Source organism: Pseudorasbora parva, chromosome 7 (assembly GCF_024679245.1).
Source record: "Pseudorasbora parva isolate DD20220531a chromosome 7, ASM2467924v1, whole genome shotgun sequence".
NCBI classification, from domain to species: Eukaryota; Metazoa; Chordata; class Actinopteri; order Cypriniformes; family Gobionidae; genus Pseudorasbora; species Pseudorasbora parva.
The window spans coordinates 769,853-792,352 of record NC_090178.1 but is presented as its reverse complement, the minus strand read 5'-3'; the positions used below and the strand labels follow the sequence as shown (position 1 = coordinate 792,352).

The following is a 22,500-nucleotide window of genomic DNA, read 5'->3' as shown; positions in this document are numbered from 1 at the left end:
TTCTCTCTCACACACACACGCTCTCTCTCACACATGCTCTCTCACACACACTCTCTCTCACACACACTCTCTCTCACACACGCTCTCTCTCACACACGCTCTCTCTCACACACGCTCTCTCTCACACACGCTCTCTCACACACACTCTCTCTCACACACGCTCTCTCTCACACACTCTCTCTCTCACACGCTCTCTCTCTCACACACGCTCTCTCTCACACACGCTCTCTCTCACACACACTCTCTCTCACACACGCTCTCTCTCACACACACTCTCTCTCACACGCTCTCTCTCACACACGCTCTCTCTCACAACACGCTCTCTCTCACACATGCTCTCTCTCACACACGCTCTCTCACACACGCTCTCTCTCACACACGCTCTCTTCTCACACACGCTCTCTCTCACACACGCTCTCTCTCACACACGCTCTCTCTCACACACGCTCTCTCTCTCTCACACACGCTCGCTCTCTCTCACACACGCTCGCTCTCTCTCACACACGCTCGCTCTCCTCTCTCACCACGCTCTCTCTCACACACGCTCTCTCTCACACACGCTCTCTCTCACACACGCTCTCTCTCACACACGCTCTCTCTCTCTCTCACACCGCTCGCTCTCTCTCACACACGCTCGCTCTCTCTCACACACGCTCGCTCTCTCTCTCACACGCTCTCTCTCTCTCACACGCTCTCTCTCTCCTCTCACACACTCTCTCTCTTTCTCTCTCACACACACACGCTCTCTCTCACACATGCTCTCTCACACACGCTCTCTCTCACACACGCTCTCTCTCACACACGCTCTCTCTCACACACGCCTCTCTCTCACACACGCTCTCTCTCACACACGCTCTCTCTCACACACGCTCTCTCTCACACACGCTCTCTCTCACACACGCTCTCACACACTGTCCAATCAGCGCCAAGTATTTTGTGTTTTCGTGTCATTTTACAAAATAAACAGATACATTTATTTAATGAATAATTAATCAAATTAGTTAGTAAATTAATTATTTAATAAATAATTATTATTTCTAAATAAACTGGTAAATTTAATTGTTATATGTACCAGTATGAGCGGGGCTTGTGTGTGTGTGTGGGGAATTGATTGGCTGTGGTTTGCTATTGGCTGATCTCCTGTGAGTGACAGCTGGCCCCGCCCCGCCCGCCCCGTCCTCAGATGAGCTGAAGTTGCTCTGTCTTCTGTCTGCAGTGCATGCGGCTGTGATTGCGATCAATGAAGCGGTGGACCGGGGCTGTGTTGAAATAACGGCTCAGGCCCTTCAGAACCCCAACGCCGCGCTCATCGGCCTGCAGGACCAGCTCATGCCCGTTTATCAGGAGATGCTGCGGCAGGCGCGCCTTCAGAAAGCGGCGCGGGCACACGTAAGAGTGGCACATGATCAATCAGTCAATCAATACATCAATCAGCTTTATTTGTATCGCGCTTTTACAATGCCGATCGTTTCACAGCAGCTTCCCAGTGTAGACCTGTCACGATAACACATATTGCTGGACGATAAATTCGCCATGAAATGATTGCGATAAACGATAATATTGTCGTTCTGAGACAATTTTCATCTAAAATAATGATCATGGCATAATAATGCAGGTACACCTTTTCAAAAACAATAAACTTTGATTTCTAAAGATTAACACTGAACACGAAAAACATTTTAAATATCCACAATAAATGAACAAAACCACAAAAATAAGAAAAGCGATGGACTCTCAGTCTGTTAACAAGAAATACACTTCAATAAACACCAAAAACAAAAAATCCAACGGATGAAAACTGCAGCGGATGATTGTGTTTTAGGAGCGTATTAGGGGCGGCGGTTCACCAAACCCACGGTTCGGCTCGGCTCACGGTTTACGGTTCACTAAACCCACGGTTCGGCTCGGCTCACGGTTTACGGTTCACTAAACCCACGGTTCGGCTCGGCTCACGGTTTACGGTCACTAAACCACGGTTCGGCTCGGCTCACGGTTTACGGTTCACTAAACCCACGGTTCGGCTCGGCTCACGGTTTACGGTTCACTAAACCCACGGTTCGGCTCGGCTCACGGTTTACGGTTCACTAAACCCACGGTTCGGCTCGGCTCGGCTCACTGTTAACGGTTCACTAAACCACGGTTCGGCTCGGCTCACGGTTAACGGTTCACTAAACCCACGGTTCGGCTCGGCTCACGGTTAACGGTTCACTAAACCCACGGCTCGGCTCGGCTCACGGTTTACGGTTCACTAAACCCACGGTTCGGCTCGGCTCACGGTTTACGGTTCACTAAACCACGGTTCGGCTCGGCTCACGGTTACGGTTCACTAAACCCACGGTTCGGCTCGGCTCGGCTCACTGTTAACGGTTCACTAAACCCACGGTTCGGCTCGGCTCACGGTTAACGGTTCACTAAACCCACGGTTCGGCTCGGCTCACGGTTAACGGGTTCACTAAACCCACGGTTCGGCTCGGCTCACGGTTTACGGTTCACTAAACCCACGGTTCGGCTCGGCTCACCGTTTACGGTTCACTAAACCCACGGTTCGGCTCGGCTCACGGTTAACGGTTCACTAAACCCACGGTTCGGCTCGGCTCACGGTTAACGGTTCACTAAACCCACGGTTCGGCTCGGCTCACGGTTAACGGTTCACTAAACCCACGGTTCGGCTCGGCTCACGGTTTACGGTTCACTAAACCCACGGTTCGGCTCGGCTCACGGTTAACGGTTCACTAAACCCACGGTTCAGCTCGGCTCACGGTTTACGGTTCACTAAACCCACGGTTCGGCTCGGCTCGGCTCACGGTTTACGGTTCACTAAACCCACGGTTCGGCTCGGCTCACAGTTTACGGTTCACTAAACCCACGGTTCGGCTCGGCTCACGGTTAACGGTTCACTAAACCCACGGTTCGGCTCGGCTCACGGTTTACGGTTCACCAAACCCACGGTTCGGCTCGGCTCACGGTTTACGGTTCACTAAACCCACGGTTCGGCTCGGCTCACGGTTAACGGTTCACTAAACCCACGGTTCGGCTCGGCTCACGGTTTACGGTTCACCAAACCCACGGTTCGGCTCGGCTCACGGTTTACGGTTCACTAAACCCACGGTTCGGCTCGGCTCGGCTCACGGTTTACGGTTCACTAAACCCACGGCTCGGCTCGGCTCGGCTCACGGTTTACGGTTCACTAAACCCACGGTTCGGCTCGGCTCACAGTTTACGGTTCACTAAACCCACGGTTCGGCTCGGCTCACGGTTAACGGTTCACTAAACCCACGGTTCGGCTCGGCTCACGGTTAACGGTTCACTAAACCCACGGTTCGGCTCGGCTCACGGTTAACGGTTCACTAAACCCACGGTTCGGCTCGGCTCACAGTTAACGGTTCACTAAACCCACGGTTCGGCTCGGCTCACGGTTAACGGTTCACTAAACCCACGGTTCGGCTCGGCTCACGGTTAACGGTTCACTAAACCCACGGTTCGGCTCGGCTCACGGTTAACGGTTCACTAAACCCACGGTTCGGCTCGGCTCACGGTTAACGGTTCACTAAACCCACGGTTCGGCTCGGCTCACGGTTAACGGTTCACTAAACCCACGGTTCGGCTCGGCTCACGGTTAACGGTTCACTAAACCCACGGTTCGGCTCGGCTCACGGTTAACGGTTCACTAAACCCACGGTTCGGCTCGGCTCACGGTTAACGGTTCACTAAACCCACGGTTCGACTCGGCTCACGGTAACGGTTCACTAAACCCACGGTTCGGCTCGGCTCACGGTTTACGGTTCACTAAACCCACGGTTCGACTCGGCTCACGGTTTACGGTTCACTAAACCCACGGTTCGGCTCGGCTCACGGTTATGGTTCACTAAACCCACGGTTCGGCTCGGCTCACGGTTAACGGTTCACTAAACCCACGGTTCAGCTCGGCTCACGGTTTACGGTTCACTAAACCCACGGTTCGGCTCGGCTCACGGTTTACGGTTCACTAAACCCACGGTTCGGCTCGGCTCACGGTTTATGGTTCACTAAACCCACGGTTCGGCTCGGCTCACGGTTAACGGTTCACTAAACCACGGTTCGGCTCGGCTCACGGTTAACGGTTCACTAAACCCACGGTTCGGCTCGGCTCACGGTTAACGGTTCACTAAACCCACGGTTCGACTCGGCTCACGGTTTACGGTTCACTAAACCCACGGTTCGGCTCGGCTCACGGTTAACGGTTCACTAAACCCACGGTTCAGCTCGGCTCACGGTTAACGGTTCACTAAACCCACGGTTCGGCTCACGGTTAACGGTTCACTAAACCCACGGTTCGGCTCACGGTTAACGGTTCACTAAACCCACGGTTCGGCTCGGCTCACGGTTAACGGTTCACTAAACCCACGGTTCGGCTCACGGTTAACGGTTCACTAAACCCACGGTTCGGCTCGGCTCACGGTTTACGGTTCACTAAACCCACGGTTCGGCTCGGCTCACGGTTAACGGTTCACTAAACCCACGGTTCGGCTCGGCTCACGGTTTACGGTTCACTAAACCCACGGTTCGGCTCGGCTCACGGTTTACGGTTCACTAAACCCACGGTTCGGCTCGGCTCACGGTTAACGGTTCACTAAACCCACGGTTCGGCTCGGCTCACGGTTTACGGTTCACTAAACCCACGGTTCGGCTCGGCTCACGGTTAACGGTTCTGTGCGCTTCTTGTCGTTTATTTTAATCGTTAACACTCCAGAAACGTGCTTCAGCATATGAGATATAGCTGAATTATCCACAATTTAGGATACAGTATTAAAAGAAATAGTTATATCATGTAATCATGCACAAACTGAACTGGACCATCTCTAAGGAAAGCTCGCGAGAGAGTACACACACACACACACACACACACACACACATTCGAACTGTTCTGTTTTACAGGGAAACGGATCGGCAGAGAGTGACATTTATGAGGAATATCTGACGCAGAGAGAAATTCAAGACTCCATTAACAGAGTCAACAGTGAGTCATAAAGTCTCATATTTCATCACAACACCTCGTTGGTATTCCAGTAAATAGGACATTTGCTTAAAAAGCATGTTTTGTGTGTGTGTAATACTTTACAATAATGTTTAATTTGTTAAAAATGAATTAACTGCATTAGTTATCAACTAAGAATTAACAACACTGCAGTTATTAATCATAATTATGTTAATTTCAACATCTACTAATGCATTATTAAATCAAATTGTGTAGTTGTTCATCTGTTGGTAACTAACATACACAAAAAATGAATAATTATGCTGTCAAATATTCTGTTCATTGTTAGTTGATTCACTGAGAACTTATTGTATAGTTTTGCCAAGATTTGTTTAACACGTTGACAGTATTAGTCTTTATTGCTATTATTATTATTGTTGTTGTTGTAGATAAAACAACTATTGCTATTTTATTACCATTTCTTTTTTTATAATTGAAAATAACTATTATTGTTATTTCTATTCTTATATTGTTATTGTTTATAGCAACAGAATAACTTATTAACATTTCAATGATTGTGTGTCTGTGTGTGTGTGTGTGTGTGTGTGTGTGTGTGTGTGTGTGTGTGTGTGTGTGTGTGTGTGTGTGTGTGTGTGTGTCAGTGCAAGCGGCGCTGGAGCAGGTGGATGAGGCGTTGGACTGCACTGATCCTCCAGCTCTGATGTGTGCTCTGCAGAACCCCAGTCTGGCCCTCCGAGGGCTGGTCCGAGATCACGCCGGCTGGTACCTGGAGCAGATGAGCGCCGACCGAGAGCAGAAAGCCCTGGTGTGTGTGTGTGCGCGTGTCAGGATTCTGCTGTGAGACTGAAGTGTGTGTGTGCTTGTGAGGATTCTGCTGTGAGACTGAAGTGTGTGTGTGTGTGTGTTTCAGGATCTGGGATGTGTGGATCCTCTGGAGAGAGATGAACTGCAGGAGGCGATCAACATGGCCAACGAGGACGCGCAGAGAGACCGAAGCCGTCAGTGAACCGCTAATGCACAGCACAGGCTGAGGATGTGTTTGCTGTTAAAGGGATAGTTCAGCAATGCTGGCGTCAGTAGGGTTGGGCACCGAACTCGGCACTTTTAAGGGCACAGACTGAATTACGTCAGTACCACTGTATACTGATTTACGTTAGCTCAATCGGTACCGGAGAACGCATCTGGTGATATAGACGAGTGTCTGTGAATATTAAACCGCAAAAACACTATTTACGAATCCTGCGTGTATGTGAATGAATGGCACTGACCCGCAGTTTATTTACCTCACTCACACACTCACACACACACACACATGGAAGTGTTTCCGTCTTATACGAGGACATAAACGCATGAACTTCATCTCCAGAACCGCTCTGACAGTCACTTCATGCGCACACACACACACACACACAGAGACACTTCAGTCTCACAGCAGAATCCTGACACGCACACACACACACACACGGTAGTGTTTCCATCTCATACGAGGACATAAACACATGAACTTCATCTCCAGAGCTGCTCTGACAGTCACTTCATGAGCACAGACACACACACACACACACTTCAATCTCAAAGCAGAATCCTGACACACACACACACTTCAGTCTCACAGCAGAATCCTGACACGCACACACACACACGGTAGTGTTTCCATCTCATACGAGGACATAAACGCATAAACTTCCTCTCCAGAGCCGCTCTGACAGTCACTTCATGAGCACAGACACACACGCACACACACACACACACTTCAGTCTCACAGCAGAATCCTGACACGCGCGCACACACACACACACACACTTCAGTCTCAATGCAGAATCCTGACACGCACACACACACACGGTAGTGTTTCCATCTCATACAAGGACATAAACGCATAAACTTCCTCTCCAGAGCCGCTCTGACAGTCACTTCATGAGCACAGACATACACACACACACTTCAGTCTCACAGCAGAATCCTGACGCACACACCCTCACACACACACACATAAGTGTTTCCATCTCATACGAGGACATAAACGCATAAACTTCCTCTCCAGAGCCGCTCTGACAGTCACTTCATGATCACAGACATACACACACTTCAGTCCCACAGCAGAATCCTGACACACACGCGCACACACACACACACACGGTAGTGTTTCCATCTCCTTCGAGGACATAAACGCATGAACCTCATCTCCAGAGCCGCTCTGACAGTCACTTCATGCGCATGTCACCGTTTCATTTGATAAAAATTACCGTCATAAACACACAAAAAGATCTTTACGGCAAACCATCAAAATAAAAGTTCGGTTTATAAAAACTTGCGAAATATATCACTGTTGTACAGTAGAGTTTAGAGACATCTCTGTAATAATAATACTAACACTAATGTAATAATTTTAAACTATCATAAATTTATTTTTAGGTAATGTATCACTTCTTTTTTTAACTATAAAGCTCAGTTTGTTTGACAAAAAAAGTTTCATTCAATTAAAAGAAAATGTAGTGTTTTATGTCTTCATTTGATTCACAGAAAATACATAGCACAGAATTTATGGGAAATCTTTCATAGAATTTTTTACTGGTAAATATTACAGTGAACAAACATTACAGCTCTAGCATAATGTCAATGACACTTCTATAAATGACTTACAGATTCTGCACAGATATTGATGCATCTCTTAAAGGGTTAGTTCACCCAAAAATGAAATGTCTGTCATTAACTCCTCCCCCTAATGTCGCTCCACACCCGTAAGACCTCCGTTCATCTTCACACACAGTTTAAGATATTTTATATTTAGTCCGAGAGCGTATGCAAGAACCAATAGCATCAGAGCTTATCAACACAGCTTATCAGCTGTGGTCTTTCATAATTTAGCACCCTGGGCTCATTTAATACCGGGCCTCGGTATCCATCCCTATACCTAACAATTGATGCTCATGGCTTTACGATCCTACATCGGCATCAAAACACAGCAAATCCAACGCATTCCTGCGACATGCCGTGATTTGTATAGACGGAGATTAGTGCAAAAACTGACACTTCAAATCAACATAAAAAAGACAGAAGGCTGAGTTATTGACAGATCTTTCAATTTGTCTGAACTAACCCTTTAAAATGTGAGTTCATGCGCAGTAAGGTGTGTGTGTGTGTGTGTGCAGTGCAGCATGCGGTGAGTAAAATAAACGAGGCCTTGGAGCGTGGAGAAGCTCGTCAGACGGTCCGGGCGCTGATGAACCCTGATGCTCGTCTTCCAGACGTCTATCCGTTCGCTGCGGAGCTCTACCAGAGAGAGCTGGCCCCGCTGCAGAGCCAGTGTCCACAGGTAACACACCACATCTAACCCTGGGTTAACCTCCTGATCCTTAATTATCCCTGGGTTAACCTCCTCCTGAACCTGACTTATCCCTGGGTTAACCTCCTACTGAACCTGACTTATCCCTGGGTTAACCTTCTCCTGAACCTGACTAATCCCTAGGTTAACCTCCTCCTGAACCTGACTTATCCCTGAGTTAACCTTATCCTGAACCTGACTTATCCCTGGGTTAACATTCTCCTGAACCTGACTTATCCCTGGGTTAACCTCCTCCTGAACCTGACTTATCCCTGGGTTAACCTTCTCCTGAACCTGACTAATCCCTGGGTTAACCTTCTCCTGATCCTTAATTATCCCTGGGTTAACCTCCTCCTGAACCTGACTAATCCCTGGGTTAACCTCCTCCTGAACCTGACTTATCCCTGGGTTAACCTTCTCCTGAACCTGACTTATCCCTGGGTTAACCTCCTCCTGAACCTGACTTATCCCTGGGTTAACCTTCTCCTGAACCTGACTTATCCCTGGGTTAACCTTCTCCTGAACCAGACTTATCCCTGGGTTAACCTTCTCCTGAACCTGACTTATCCCTGGGTTAACCTTCTCCTGAACCAGAGTTATCCCTGGGTTAACCTCCTCCTGAACCTGACTTATCCCTGGGTTAACCTCCTCCTGAACCTGACTTATCCCTGGGTTAACCTCCTCCTGAACCTGACTTATCCCTGGGTTAACCTTCTCCTGAACCTGACTTATCCCTGGGTTAACCTTCTCCTGAACCTGACTTATCCCTGGGTTAACCTTCTCCTGAACCTGACTTATCCCTGGGTTAACCTTTTCCTGAACCTGACTTATCCCTGGGTTAACCTTCTCCTGAACCTGACTTATCCCTGGGTTAACCTCCTCCTGAACCTGACTTATCCCTGGGTTAACCTCCTCCTGAACCTGACTTATCCCTGGGTTAACCTTCTCCTGAACCTGATTTATCCCTGGGTTAACCTCCTCCTAAACCTTACTTATCCCTGGGTTAACCTCCTCCTGAACCTGACTTATCCCTGGGTTAACCTTCTCCTGAACCTGACTTATCCCTGGGTTAACCTCCTCCTGAACCTGACTTATCCCTGGGTTAACCTCCTCCTGAACCTGACTTATCCCTGGGTTAACCTCCTCCTAAACCTTACTTATCCCTGGGTTAACCTTCTCCTGAACCTGACTTATCCCTGGGTTAACCTCCTCCTGAACCTGACTTATCCCTGGGTTAACCTCCTCCTAAACCTTACTTATCCCTGGGTTAACCTCCTCCTGAACCTGACTTATCCCTGGGTTAACCTTCTCCTGAACCTGACTTATCCCTGGGTTAACCTCCTCCTAAACCTTACTTATCCCTGGGTTAACCTTCTCCTGAACCTGATTTATCCCTGGGTTAACCTCCTCCTAAACCTTACTTATCCCTGGGTTAACCTTCTCCTGAACCTGACTTATCCCTGGGTTAACCTCCTCCTGAACCTGACTTATCCCTGGGTTAACCTCCTCCTAAACCTTACTTATCCCTGGGTTAACCTCCTCCTGAACCTGACTTATCTCTGGGTTAACCTTCTCCTGAACCTGACTTATCCCTGGGTTAACCTCCTCCTGAACCTGACTTATCCCTGGGTTAACCTTCTCCTGAACCTGATTTATCCCTGGGTTAACCTCCTCCTAAACCTTACTTATCCCTGGGTTAACCTCCTCCTGAACCTTACTTTTCCATTGAATATTGATATTTGAAATTATTTAAAACATGAATAGAAACTGTGAAATTGAAACCACCAGAAGGTACAGCAAGTCAATGTTAATGAGTGAGTCATTGAATCATTCACTCAAACGATTCATTCAAACAGCTGATTCATTCGTTCAAACAGCCGACTCTTCTAGTGTTTGCTAAGGCACAGTTGTGTGTTTCAGGGTTCGCTGCAGCAGGAGGAGCTGTTTGTTGCGGTGGAGATGTTGTCTGCGGTGGCTCTGGTTAACCAGGCTGTGGAGGTGAAGGATTTCGGTGCATTCAGCGTTACCCTGGTCAGTTCGGCGGCTGGACTCGCTGACATTGATGACAGTCTGATTCAGAGGTCTGAACGCTACTCTCACATTATCAATATCCACTCTCCTAAAGGATTATTAGGAGCACACACTACTGTGTACTGTGTTTGACCCTTTCGCCTTCAGAACTGCCTTAATTCTGCGTGGCATTGATCAACAAGCTGCTGAAAGCATTCTTTAGAAATGTTGGCCCATATTGATAGGAGAGCATCTTGCAGTTGATGGAGATTTGTGGGATGCACATCCAGGGCACGAAGCTCCCGTTCCACCACATCCCAAAGATGCTGTATTGGGTTGAGATCTGGGGACTGTGGCGGCCATTTTAGTTCAGTCAACTCATTGTCATGTTCAAGAAACCAATTTGAAATGATTGGAGCTTTGTGACATGGTGCATTATCCTGCTGGAAGTAGCCATCAGAGGATGGGGACATGGTGGTCATAAAGGGATGGACATGGTCTGAAACAATGCTCAGGTAGGCCGTGGCATTTAAACGATGCCCAATTGGCACTAAGGAGCCTAAAGTGTGCCAAGAAAACATCCCCCACACCATTACACCACCACCACCATCCTGCACAGTGGGAACAAGGCATGATGGATCCATGTTCTCATTCTGGTTACGCCAAATTCTGACTCTACCATCTGAATGTCTCAACAGAAATCGAGACTCATCAGACCAGGCGACATTTCTCCAGTCTTCAACTGTCCAATTTTGGTGAGCTTGTGCAGATTGTCGCCTCTTTTTCCTGTTTGTAGTGGAGATGAGTGGTACCCGGTGGGGTCTTCTGCTGCTGTAGCCCATCCGCCTCAAGGTTGTGTGTGTTATGGCTTCGCAAATGCTTTGCTGCATACCTCGGTTGTAACGAGTGGTTATTTCAGTCAAAGTTGCTCTTCTATCAGCTTGAATCAGTCGGCCCATTCTCCTCTGACCTCGAGCATCAACAAGGCATTTTCTCCCACAGGACTGCTGCAGACTGGATGCTCTTCCCTTTTCACACCATTCTTTGTAAACCCTAGAAATGGTTGTGTGTGTAAATCCCAGTAACTGAGCAGATTGTGAAATACTCAGACCGGCCCGTCTGGCACCAACAACCATGCCACGCTCAAAACGGCTTAAATCACCTTTCTTTCCCATTCTGACATTCAGTTTGGAGTTCAGGAGATTGTCTTGACCAGGACCACACCCCTAAATGCACTGAAGAACTGCCATGTGATTGGCTGATTAGATAATCGCATTAATGAGAAACTGAACAGGTGTTCCTAATAATCCATTAAGGTGAATGTGTGTGTGTGTACATGTATACACACACACAGACACACACACACATATATATATATATATGGAGATCTTGCTGTTATTTCACACTCTGATTTGTATCTGGAGTCGTAACTGTGTGTGTGTTCAGGTATTTCGAGGAGCTGTGTGAGCAGAAGAGGAGGGCAGGTAAAGCTCTTCTCTCCTGGAACGACCTGCAGATGGGCCTGAACGCCGTCAACATGGCCGCTCACCAGGAACATGAACGTCAGTCCGTCCGAAATGTTTTTACAGCGCTTTGGTCGTAATGATGAGTTTGCAGCATTACTGATGGTGTGGTGGTTGATCTCCACAGAGATTCTCACCATCGGTCTGATCAATCAGGCTCTGAGTCGCGGTGATCCTCAGAAGACGCTTTCAGCGCTGGTGCTGCCCTCTAGTGGCCTGGAGGACGTGTTTCTGCACAACGCCGGACGCTACCATGACCTGCTGACCCGTGCCAGACGACACAAGGCCGAGGTGTGCAGCGCTGTTTTCATTGTTCAAATTTTGATTATAGCTTTCCTGTAGCTCAAACAGTAGAGCATGGCTTTAGCAACGCCAAGGTCATGGGTTCAATTCCCAGGGAAAGCAAGAATTGACAAAATGTAAAATGTGTGCATTGAATGCAATGTAAGGCGCTTTGGATGAAAGCGTCTGCCAAATGCATAAATGTAAATTTTAGTTTCAGTCTAGTCTTTGTGTCAAGCTTTCATTTGATTTTTTTTTATTAGTTTGTCACGTTCATACTCTCTTTAGTCTAGTCAAGTTTCAGTCGACTAAAAGTCTAAGCATTTTATTCAGAATTATCCTATTTTCATCTAGTTTTAGTCGATGAAAACTGATGACATTTTTAGCCCTATTCAGATGTAGGCCTGTCGTGATGGTCACTAAATCAATTAATCGCACGGTAAAAAAAAGAGCTTGATCATTTTAACTGTATAAATACCAAAAACAATAAATAAAATGGATGAAAACTACAGCGGATGATTGTGTTTTAGGATCATATTAGGGGCGGCGGTTCACTAAACACACGGTTCGGTTCTGTGTGCTTCTTGTTGCTGCCGTTTATTTTAATCGTTAACTAAATTGTTTCATACTTCTCCAACAAACGGCTACAAACACCAACAAACTTATATGTAATCACACCCGCGAACAACGTTTATTTATTTATTTTTGACGCTTCTGTTATTAGTGTGCAGTGTTTGACCACATGCTATTTCACCTACAGTCATGCAAAACACCTTTGTGTTTCATTTGGCCAGTGCAGTAGACTGGTAGATCATACGGTGATTGTTTCTCGTGGGGTCGTCAGGTATTTTCATTATTTACAGGAGATAGTCTGTGATTTTTATTGCCATCCGAATCCAGAATGTCAGTGTTTTTCTTTTTCATTTAAAAGTTAACGGCCAAACGTGTCATTACAAAAGTGCTCAATGCTGCTGCCGGTGAGATGTAATGTGGACAATACTGAATAAATATATTTTCGTCAGATTAAATACTAATAATTGATCACTCAAACCTTTATCTAAACCTCTCTACTTAACCGTCTGACTCATCCACCATGTTTGTAGTTTTTTTTAAACGTTTTATCCGCGTTTGTAGTTCTAATCGAATCCTCATCCAACTCGTAATGGATTGTGGGTAATATCAGCCGTTAGAGTGTGTGTCGATCCTCACTTTGAATTCTGGCTGGAAATAGTAAACCATCCGGGTATCTTTGGAAGACTTAGCTTACTACGATTTGGGAAATATGGATAGTATGCGGATTGGGACGCACGGTATGGTAAATGGACTGCATTTATAAAGCGCTTTTAACAGACCCTATGGCCATCCAAAGTGCTTTACCTCACATTCACCCATTCATACACTGACGGCGATGTCAGCCATGTAAGGCACCATCCAGCTCGTCGGGAGCAGCTGGGGGGAGGTCTTGCTCATGGACACCTCGACAGGTCGAACTCGGTGGTCATTGAACCACCAACCTTTCGGTTTGTAGACAACCTACATGAACCACTGAGCCACTGCCGCCCCGGTATGGTTACACGATATTTCCTGTTTCTGTGCAGGTGAGCCGTGACCCTGGAGCTGAGCTCTGGTTGGCTGACATTCAGGACGGTGTCAGACTGGCCAATCAGGACACTCAGAAAGCGCTAAAGAGTGAGTGAGCTCACATTTGCATATTCACTGTAAAAAAAACAATTCTCTTCTTACTCAGTATTTTTGTCTTGTTTCGAGACCAAACATCTAAAAATTCTCAAAACAAGAAGTATTTACTAGACAAGCAAAAGTAATTGTCTTGTTTAGGTAAAAAAATAACTCAAAATGAAGAGAGTTTCTGCTTAAAATAAGATCAATAATCTTAACTATAATCTTAATAGATTATTTTATAGTTAATAGTTTATTTTAAGCAAAAACTCTCTTGATTTTGAGTTATTTTCCCCCAAAACAAGACAATTACTTTTGCTTGTCTAGTAAATACTTTTTGTTTTGAGAATTTTTAAAACAAAGTAAGAAAAGCATTTTTTGCAGTGTTTAAACATATTTCATAAAACATAAGTGTTCCTCCTGAGGAAGCATGTTTTGTTGTGTGTAGTGTGTCTGGGTCTGGCTGCGGTTAATCAGGCTGTGAAAGAGGGCCGAGCGTCTCAGACGCTGCGAGTCCTGAGGCTGCCTGAGGTGGCGCTGCGGAGCCTGAGGACCGAATGTGCTGACGGCTACCAGAAGGAGCTGAGCGACCTGCTGCGGGCCAAAACACTGGAGGGTCAGAGACACACACACACACACACACACACACACTACCAGTAATAATTTTAATTCCTTATACAGGGTTGGATTGAGGTTTGCATCTCTGCTAATAATTCTTTAGGTGAGTTTATATAGGCTAATATAATAAATATATAGAGGAAATATAGTGAATATATAGGCTAATATAGTGAGTATATATAGGCTAATATAGTGAGTATATATAGGCTAATATAGTGAGTATATATAGGCTAATATAGTGAGTATATATAGGCTAATATAATAAATATATAGAGGAAATATAGTGAATATATAGGCTAATATAGTGAGTATATATAGGCTAATATAGTGAATATATAGGCTAATATAGTGAGTATATATAGGCTAATATAGTGAGTATATATAGGCTAATATAATAAATATATAGAGGAAATATAGTGAATATATAGGCTAATATAGTGAGTATATATAGGCTAATATAGTGAGTATATATAGGCTAATATAGTGAGTATATAGGCTAATATAGTGAGTATATATAGGCTAATATAGTGAGTATATATAGGCTAATATAGTGAGTATATAGGCTAATATAGTGAATATATAGGCTAATATAATAAATATATACAGGAAATATGGTGAATATATAGGCTAATATAGTGAGTCTATATAGGCTAATATAGTGAATATATAGGCTAATATAGTGAGTATATATAGGCTAATATAATAAATATATAGAGGAAATATAGTGAATATATAGGCTAATATAGTGAGTATATATAGGCTAATATAGTGAATATATAGGCTAATATAGTGAATATATAGGCTAATATAGTGAGTATATATAGGCTAATATTGTGAATATATAGGCTAATATAGTGAGTATATAGGCTAATATAGTGAATATATAGGCTAATATAGTGAATATATAGGCTAATATAATAAATATATACAGGAAATATGGTGAATATATAGGCTAATATAGTGAGTCTATATAGGCTAATATAGTGAATATATAGGCTAATATAGTGAATATATAGGCTAATATAGTGAATATATAGGCTAATATAGTGAATATATAGGCTAATATAGTGAATATATAGGCTAATATATTGAATATATAGGCTAATATAGTGAACATATAGGCTAATATAGTGAATACATAGGCTAATATAGTGAATATATAGGCTAATGTAGTGAATATATAGGCTAATGTAGTGAATATATAGGCTAATATAGTGAATATATAGGCTAATATGATGAATATATAGGCTAATGTAGTGAATATATAGGCTAATATAGTGAATATATAGGCTAATATAGCGAATATATAGGCTAATATAGTGAATATATAGGCTAATATAGTGAATATATAGGCTAATATAGCGAATGTATAGGCTAATATAGTGAATATATAGGCTAATATAGTGAATATATAGGCTAATATAGTGAATATATAGGCTGATATGATGAATATATAGGCTAATATGATGAATATATAGGCTAATGTAGTGAATATATAGGCTGATATGATGAATATATAGGCTAATATAGTGAATATATAGGCTAATATAGTGAATATATAGGCTGATATGATGAATATATAGGCTGATATGATGAATATATAGGCTGATATGATGAATATATAGGCTGATATGATGAATATATAGGCTGATATGATGAATATATAGGCTAATATGGTGAATATATAAGCTAATATGATGAATATATAGGCTGATATGATGAATATATAGGCTGATATGATGAATATATAGGCTAATATGATGAATATATAAGCTAATATGATGAATATATAGGCTGATATGATGAATATATAGGCTGATATGATGAATATATAGGCTAATATGATGAATATATAAGCTAATATGATGAATATATAGGCTGATATGATGAATATATAGGCTAATATAGTGAATATATAGGCTGATATGATGAATATATAGGCTAATATAGTGAATATATAGGCTAATATAGTGAATATATAGGCTGATATGATGAATATATAGGCTGATATGATGAATATATAGGCTAATATGATGAATATATAGGCAAATATAGTGAATATATAGGCTAATATAGTGAATATATAGGCTTATATGATGAATACATAGGCTAATATAGTGAATATATAGGCTAATATAGTGAATATATAGGCTGATATGATGAATATATAGGCTGATATGATGAATATATAGGCTGATATGATGAATATATAGGCTAATATAGTGAATATATAGGCTAATATAGTGAGTATATATAGGCTAATATAGTGAATATATAGGCTAATATAGTGAATATATAGGCTAATATAGTGAGTATATATAGGCTAATAAAGTGAATATATAGGCTAATATAGTGAATATATAGGCTAATATAGTGAGTATATATAGGCTAATATAGTGAATATATAGGCTAATATAGTGAATATATAGGCTAATATAGTGAATATATAGGCTAATATAATGAATATATAGGCAAATATAGTGAATATATAGGCTAACATAGTGAATATATAGGCTGACATGATGAATATATAGGCTGATATGATGAATATATAGGCAAATATGATGAATATATAGGCAAATATAGTGAATATATAGGCTAATATAGTGAATATATAGGCTGATATGATGAATATATAGGCTAATATAGTGAATATATAGGCTAATATAGTGAATATATAGGCTGATATGATGAATATATAGGCTAATATAGTGAATATATAGGCTGATATGATGAATACATAGGCTAATATAGTGAATATATAGGCTAATATAGTGAATATATAGGCTGATATAGTGAATATATAGGCTGATATGATGAATATATAGGCTGATATGATGAATATATAGGCTAATGTAGTGAGTATATATAGGCTAATATAGTGAATATATAGGCTAATATAATGAATATATAGGCTAATATAGTGAGTATAGATAGGCTAATATAGTGAATATATAGGCTAATATAGTGAATATATAGGCTAATATAGTGAGTATATATAGGCTAATATAGTGAATATATAGGCTAATATAATGAATATATAGGCAAATATAGTGAATATATAGGCTAACATAGTGAATATATAGGCTGACATGATGAATATATAGGCTGATATGATGAATATATAGGCTAATATGATGAATATATAGGCAAATATAGTGAATATATAGGCTAATATAGTGAATATATAGGCTGATATGATGAATATATAGGCTAATATAGTGAATATATAGGCTAATATAGTGAATATATAGGCTGATATGATGAATGCATAGGCTAATATAGGGAATATATAGGCTAATGTAGTGAATATATAGGCTAATATAGTGAATATATAGGCTGATATGATGAATATATAGGCTGATATGATGAATATATAGGCTGATATGATGAATATATAGGCTGATATGATGAATATATAGGCTGATATGATGAATATATAGGCTAATATGATGAATATATAGGCTGATATGATGAATATATAGGCTGATATGATGAATATATAGGCTATGATATGATGAATATATAGGCTAATATAGTGAATATATAGGCTGATATGATGAATATATAGGCTGATATGATGAATATATAGGCTAATATAGTGAATATATAGGCTAATATAGTGAATATATAGGCTGATATGATGAATATATAGGCTGATATGATGAATATATAGGCTAATATAGTGAATATATAGGCTGATATGATGAATATATAGGCTGATATGATGAATATATAGGCTGATATGATGAATATATAGGCTGATATGATGAATATATAGGCAAATATGATGAATATATAAGCTAATATGATGAATATATAGGCTGATATGATGAATATATAAGCTAATATGATGAATATATAGGCTGATATGATGAATATATAGGCTGATATGATGAATATATAGGCTGATATGATGAATATATAAGCTGATATGATGAATATATAAGCTAATATGATGAATATATAGGCTGATATGATGAATATATAGGCTGATATGATGAATATATAGGCTGATATGATGAATATATAGGCTAATATAGTGAATATATAGGCTGATATGATGAATATATAAGCTAATATGATGAATATATAAGCTAATATGATGAATATATAGGCTGATATGATGAATATATAGGCTAATATGATGAATATATAAGCTAATATGATGAATATATAGGCTGATATGATGAATATATAGGCTAATATGATGAATATATAGGCTAATATAGTGAATATATAGGCTAATATGATGAATATATAAGCTAATATGATGAATATATAGGCTGATATGATGAATATATAGGCTAATATGATGAATATATAAGCTAATATGATGAATATATAGGCTGATATGATGAATATATAGGCTGATATGATGAATATATAGGCTAATATAGTGAATATATAGGCTAATATAGTGAATATATAGGCCAATATGATGAATATATAAGCTAATATGATGAAGATATAGGCTGATATGATGAATATATAGTCTGATGTAGTGAATATATAGGCTGATATGATGAATATATAGGCTAATATAGTGAATATATAGGCTAATATAGTGAATATATAGGCCAATATGATGAATATATAAGCTAATATGATGAATATATAGGCTGATATGATGAATATATAGGCTAATGTAGTGAATATATAGGCTAATATAGTGAATATATAGGCTAATATAGTGAATATATAGGCTAATATAGTGAATATATAGGCCAATATGATGAATATATAAGCTAATATGATGAAGATATAGGCTGATATGATGAATATATAGGCCAATATGATGAATATATAAGCTAATATGATGAAGATATAGGCTGATATGATGAATATATAGGCTAATATAGTGAATATATAGGCTAATATAGTGAATATATAGGCCAATATGATGAATATATAAGCTAATATGATGAAGATATAGGCTGATATGATGAATATATAGGCTAATATAGTGAATATATAGGCTAATATAGTGAATATATAGGCTAATATGATGACTATATAGGCTGATATGATGAATATATAGGCTGATATAGTGAATATATAGGCTAATATAGTGAATATATAGGCCAATATGATGAATATATAAGCTAATATGATGAAGATATAGGCTGATATGATGAATATATAGGCTAATATAGTGAATATATAGGCTAATATAGTGAATATATAGGCTAATATAGTGAATATATAGGCTGATATGATGAATATATAGGCTAATATGATGAATATATAGGCTAATATGATGAATATATAGGCTGATATGATGAATATATAGGCTAATATGATGAATATATAAGCTAATATGATGAATATATAGGCTAATATAGGTCATATATTCAGAGAGTGTATTTCTCTAGTTGAGACGCGTATTGAGCGATTAAACGTATGAAGCGCTTCAGCTGTAGTGTGTTCCTCATCACACCTTCATGCTGATGTTCATTTATGTTTATTCTTTGATTATGACGATCATGTTCTCTCGCCTGTACAGTGATCAGTCACGCCACATTAAAGAGCATAAAAACGGCATTTATCATTCGAATTTCATGATAAAATGGACAGAATGCTTAATATGTTCGAATGGGAACACACACACACACACACACACACACACACACATGCTCCGTTATGAAACACTTCGGTATAAATACCTGTACCATTACACCCTTATAAAATAATAAAAAAGATGTGACCCCTTCAAATGCCCAGGTCTGCACTGCTGACTATTATAATATCTGTGATTCATCCTAAAACTGTGTGTGTGTGTGTGTGTGTGTGTGTGTGTGTGTGTTCAGGTGATAACAGAAGTCTGTGGATCAGGGCCAAACTGCCGGACAGCAGCTCTTATTTCTTTAACCTGCAGAAGCTGGAGGGCAGCTGGGAAAGACCTCAGGGGTTCGTGCAGAACAGCACCTTCCTGACCCATGAGGAGATACAGGTGTGTATGTGTGTGTGTAAGCCAAAGCTCACGGTGAGGTGTGTGTGTGTGTGTGTGTGTAAGCCAAAGCTCACGGTGAGGTGTGTGTGTGTGTGTGTGTGTGTAAGCCAAAGCTCACGGTGAGGTGTGTGTGTGTGTAAGCCAAAGCTCACGGTGAGGTGTGTGTGTGTGTGTGCAGAAGTGTGTAAACCGGAGCTCACGGTGAGGTGTGTGTCTGTGTGATGTGTACCCCGGAGCTCACTGTGTATATGTGTGTGTGTGTGTGTGATGTAGGCAGTGTGCAGGAGTGTGTAAACCGGAGCTCACGGTAAGGTGTGTGTGTTATGTGTACGCTGGAGCTCACTGTGTGTGTGTGTGTGTGCAGGCGGTGTGCAGGAGTGTGACCGCGGCCCACAGCAGAAGTGTGCAGTGGAAGGCCAGTGAGCCGATGGTTCTCCGTCTGCAGGCGCGGGTTCGAGGCTTCCTGCTGCGACAGAAGATGGCTGAGCGTCTGCACTTCCTCCACACACACCTGCCCGCCATCGTCATCATCCAGGTGAGACTCACACACACCTGCTCACACACACCTGCTCATGCCAAACTAAATCTAATCTTTCCTTTTGGATTGAACTATCCACAATACATTTAGGTCTCATTTAGACACACACACACACACACACTCACACCTGATGATGTAGTTTGTGTCCTCATCAGTCTCACTGGAGGAGATATCGTCAGCAGAGAGAATACCGGCTCAGACTGCAGCACCTCAGGCAGAACTGGAGAGCCGTCGTCAAGGTAAAGCTGTGTGTGTGTGTGTGCGCCCTTGTTTATATTACATTGTGGGGACCAAATGTCCCATAAGGATAGTAAAACCATAGACTGTAAAAAAATATGGACGTAGTGTCCGTGACGTCACCCATAGGATTCTGATAAGCCGTTCTGAAGCTTAAAGTAGGGGCGAGCTGGGCGTTGCCATCTTGTGAGCGAGTCAACGCGTGTCACTCCCGGATAACAGAAAATGGGCAAAAAGGCGGGATGTGCGCGGAGCTGAGGTGACGCAATGACTATAGACGGCGGATAAATGGCTATCCACTTGTAACCACGCCCTTAATTATGCAGAACCTTAAGGCTTTATATAATGTAAACGAATGAGTTATAAAAAAATTCACCCCCCTCAGAGTTGTCATGAAGATCAAAATTAGCCTTATAAGCCAAAACCACAATTTGTACCAGGCTGTAAACATGTTTTTTTCTGCTTTAAAGTTGAGAATTTTAACATGGGGCTCAATGAGATTCTGCTCCCTTCTGGAGCCGCTCTAGTGGCCAGTTGAGGAATTGCAGTTTACATTACTTCCGTATTGGCTTCAAGAGAGATCGCGGGAGGTTGCCGCTTGAGTAAAACCTGAGATCACCAGCCAGCGGTCCCCACTTTTCAAAAGGCTTATAAATCACACAGGAGGAGTTTTTATGAGAAAGTAAAAATGCTGAATGTTTCCTGTGATGGGTAGGTTTAGGGGCTGGGTATGTGTGTCTGTGTGTGTGTGTGTGTGTGTGTGTGTGTTTGTGGACTTATGTGTAACTCTCTGCGCTCTCTCAGATCCAGGCAACGGTGAAGATGTGGCTCGCCCACAGGAAGTACCTGTCCCGTCTCGCTTACTTCCGGAGACACGTGAGTGTGTGAGACAGTGTGAGAGTGTTAGAGTGTGTGTGTGTGTGTTCATCCGTGTTTTATTCTTGTGTCAGGTTGGAGCTGTAATCCGGATCCAGGCGTTCTTCAGAGCCAGCAGAGCCCGTGAGGAGTACCGCTTACTGGGTCAGTCACTTCACAATCTCCTTTCACAGTAGTGAGAGTGAGTGCGAGAGTGAGTGAATGTGTGTGTGTGATCTGTGGCTGATGTTGTGTGTGTGTGTGTGTGTGTGTGTGGGTCAGTTCACTCCAGTGCGCCGCCGCTGTCTGTGGTGTGTAAGTTCGCTCACCTGCTGGAGTTTGGGGATAATGACATCCGTCAGGAGGCGGAGCTTCTGAGGCTCAGGCAGGACGTGGTGAGGTCCATCCGGGCCAACAGGCAGCTGGAGGCGGACCTGGACCTCATGGACCTGAAGATCGGCCTGCTGGTCCGAAACAGAGTCACTCTACAGGTCAGAGAAGCAGCAG

The 22,500-nt window shown here is 42.2% G+C and overlaps 1 protein-coding gene across 1 annotated transcript in view; it reads left to right on the top strand.

Annotated features, from left to right (window-relative positions):
• iqgap3 (IQ motif containing GTPase activating protein 3) overlaps positions 1–22,500 on the top strand; it is a 98,168-nt gene that overhangs the window by 13,862 nt on the left and 61,806 nt on the right. Inside the window, exons 8-23 of the mRNA XM_067447730.1 lie at positions 1,217–1,389; positions 4,915–4,996; positions 5,617–5,780; positions 5,886–5,973; positions 8,128–8,291; positions 10,221–10,381; positions 11,757–11,872; positions 11,961–12,124; positions 13,714–13,804; positions 14,241–14,408; positions 20,221–20,363; positions 20,728–20,898; positions 21,057–21,140; positions 21,943–22,014; positions 22,089–22,158; positions 22,276–22,484. Coding sequence (XP_067303831.1) covers positions 1,217–1,389; positions 4,915–4,996; positions 5,617–5,780; positions 5,886–5,973; positions 8,128–8,291; positions 10,221–10,381; positions 11,757–11,872; positions 11,961–12,124; positions 13,714–13,804; positions 14,241–14,408; positions 20,221–20,363; positions 20,728–20,898; positions 21,057–21,140; positions 21,943–22,014; positions 22,089–22,158; positions 22,276–22,484 — 2,120 coding nt within the window. The remainder of the gene's footprint in view (positions 1–1,216; positions 1,390–4,914; positions 4,997–5,616; positions 5,781–5,885; positions 5,974–8,127; positions 8,292–10,220; positions 10,382–11,756; positions 11,873–11,960; positions 12,125–13,713; positions 13,805–14,240; positions 14,409–20,220; positions 20,364–20,727; positions 20,899–21,056; positions 21,141–21,942; positions 22,015–22,088; positions 22,159–22,275; positions 22,485–22,500) is intronic.